Genomic DNA, 1687 nt, shown 5'->3' on the forward strand with positions numbered 1-1687 from the left:
ATCTGACCTCCGTCCTCGCCTTCAGTCTCCTATCTGACCTCACCAGTCATATACATATTATACTTTCTCGCGCTCTCATTGGCTGTCGGACGTGTTTCTTTATTTGTGAATTTGTTTATTTTGGATCATTTTACATGTATTGGGGTTTCTCATCTCCCGCAGTGCCGAGTCCCCGATGACTCCTCCCCCCCCCCGCAGGTCACGTCCTCCAGTACAGCTGCTTCTGGGTGCGTCCGGGCCGTTGTCCATGGTTGGAGTGTCACGTGACATGTATGTATAATAAAACGCGTGAAGACGCAATCTGTATACGACGTATTCCCCGCGTCAAGGACAAGACTTCCTCTGCGCCACCCAGAAAAAATCCCACCAATGAGGGAAAGGAATGGAGAGGGATCGGCCAATCAGCAGCCCGATGATGTCATCATTCAAAACACGCCGTCATGTATATGAGACGCACACAGCGCTCCGGGGGAGGGGAGGCGGGATGACAGGTTCTCTTCATTTCATGCAGTTGTTACATTGTATACAAGATGCAGATAAATAAGGACCCCGGAAATCAGGACGAGGATGACACGCCCGGCCCCGCCCCCTCACTCCTCCCATGGACTCATATCCGTATCGATCGCCACACAATTGTACGCGGCGTAGCGCAGCTTCTCCTCGCAGACCTTGGCGCTGAAAGACAACATACAAGTCACATGACACACGGCACAGATGCTGCGCGTATACAATGAAATCACATTTATAAATGATCATCTCCGGGCAGCAAGTTCATTCGAAGGCAGGAGGAAGTTTCAGCTGGTGTGCAGGAGGTGAAGGGAACGGAATACAAAAGGAGGATTGCGGGTAATTAACCAGTTGACATCCGCGGTGTTAAACCCCCTTCCTGTGGCGGCTATTTTTCAGTATTCAGCGCTGCGGTACTTTAACTGACATTTATTCCGTCATGCAGCGCTGTACTGAAATTAATTTTATACCCTTTTTTGGGGACAGATAGAGCTTTCTTTTGGTGGTATTTATTCACCACTGGGGGTTTTATTTTTTTACTATATTAAGGAAAAATTACCGAAATTTAAAAAAAAAAACAGTTTCCCCTATATTAAATGATAAAACATTTATTATTACCCAATTTTTTGGTAAAATATAAAAGATGGGGTCACGTCGGGTAAAAAGACACTAAACATGTCAAGCCTTAAAATTGCGTGCGCGCGCGAAACCTCAAAAAACGATAATACCCAACATTGGCCATAGGCGACGCTTTAAAAGCTGTTACCGCTCATCAGTTTAGTGTTATCAGTGATTGATGGCCCGAAAATGATTGCTCTCACTGCGACGTTCGCGGCGATATGTAACATGTGTAGCGCAATTGTAATTTTTGCGCGCTGGGGCACCGGACGCGTATTTACGTTTATAGGCGCGTAAACGTGGGGGTGGGGGAGTTAAACATTTTGGGGGGGTTTTTTCCCCTTTTTTTATATGTGGCTTTTATTTTATTTTATTTTTTTATGTGTTACTTTTCTTTTTTTTTATTTATATTTTTTTTTTTTTTTCACTTTTTTTTATTTCTTTTATATAGGGGGGTAACCCCCTATATAATAGCAAAGGCACACTGACAGGTCCTCTTTATGGAGATATTAGGGGTCTCTAGGACCCCTAATATCACCTATGGACCCCAAAAGAAGCTGAT

At 44.6% G+C, this 1687-nt stretch overlaps 1 protein-coding gene across 1 annotated transcript in view; it reads right to left on the reverse strand.

The window, feature by feature from the left end:
* Positions 1 to 499: 499 nt before the first annotated feature.
* HECTD3 (HECT domain E3 ubiquitin protein ligase 3) overlaps positions 500 to 1687 on the reverse strand; it is a 40629-nt gene continuing 39441 nt past the window's right edge. Inside the window, exon 21 of the mRNA XM_018574936.1 lies at positions 500 to 675. Within this exon, the coding sequence (XP_018430438.1) occupies positions 591 to 675 (85 nt within the window). The 3' untranslated portion in view covers positions 500 to 590. The remainder of the gene's footprint in view (positions 676 to 1687) is intronic.

The sequence above is a fragment of the Nanorana parkeri genome, unplaced genomic scaffold (assembly GCF_000935625.1).
Source record: "Nanorana parkeri isolate BGI_ZX_2015 unplaced genomic scaffold, ASM93562v1 scaffold3385, whole genome shotgun sequence".
Taxonomy (NCBI): domain Eukaryota; kingdom Metazoa; phylum Chordata; class Amphibia; order Anura; family Dicroglossidae; genus Nanorana; species Nanorana parkeri.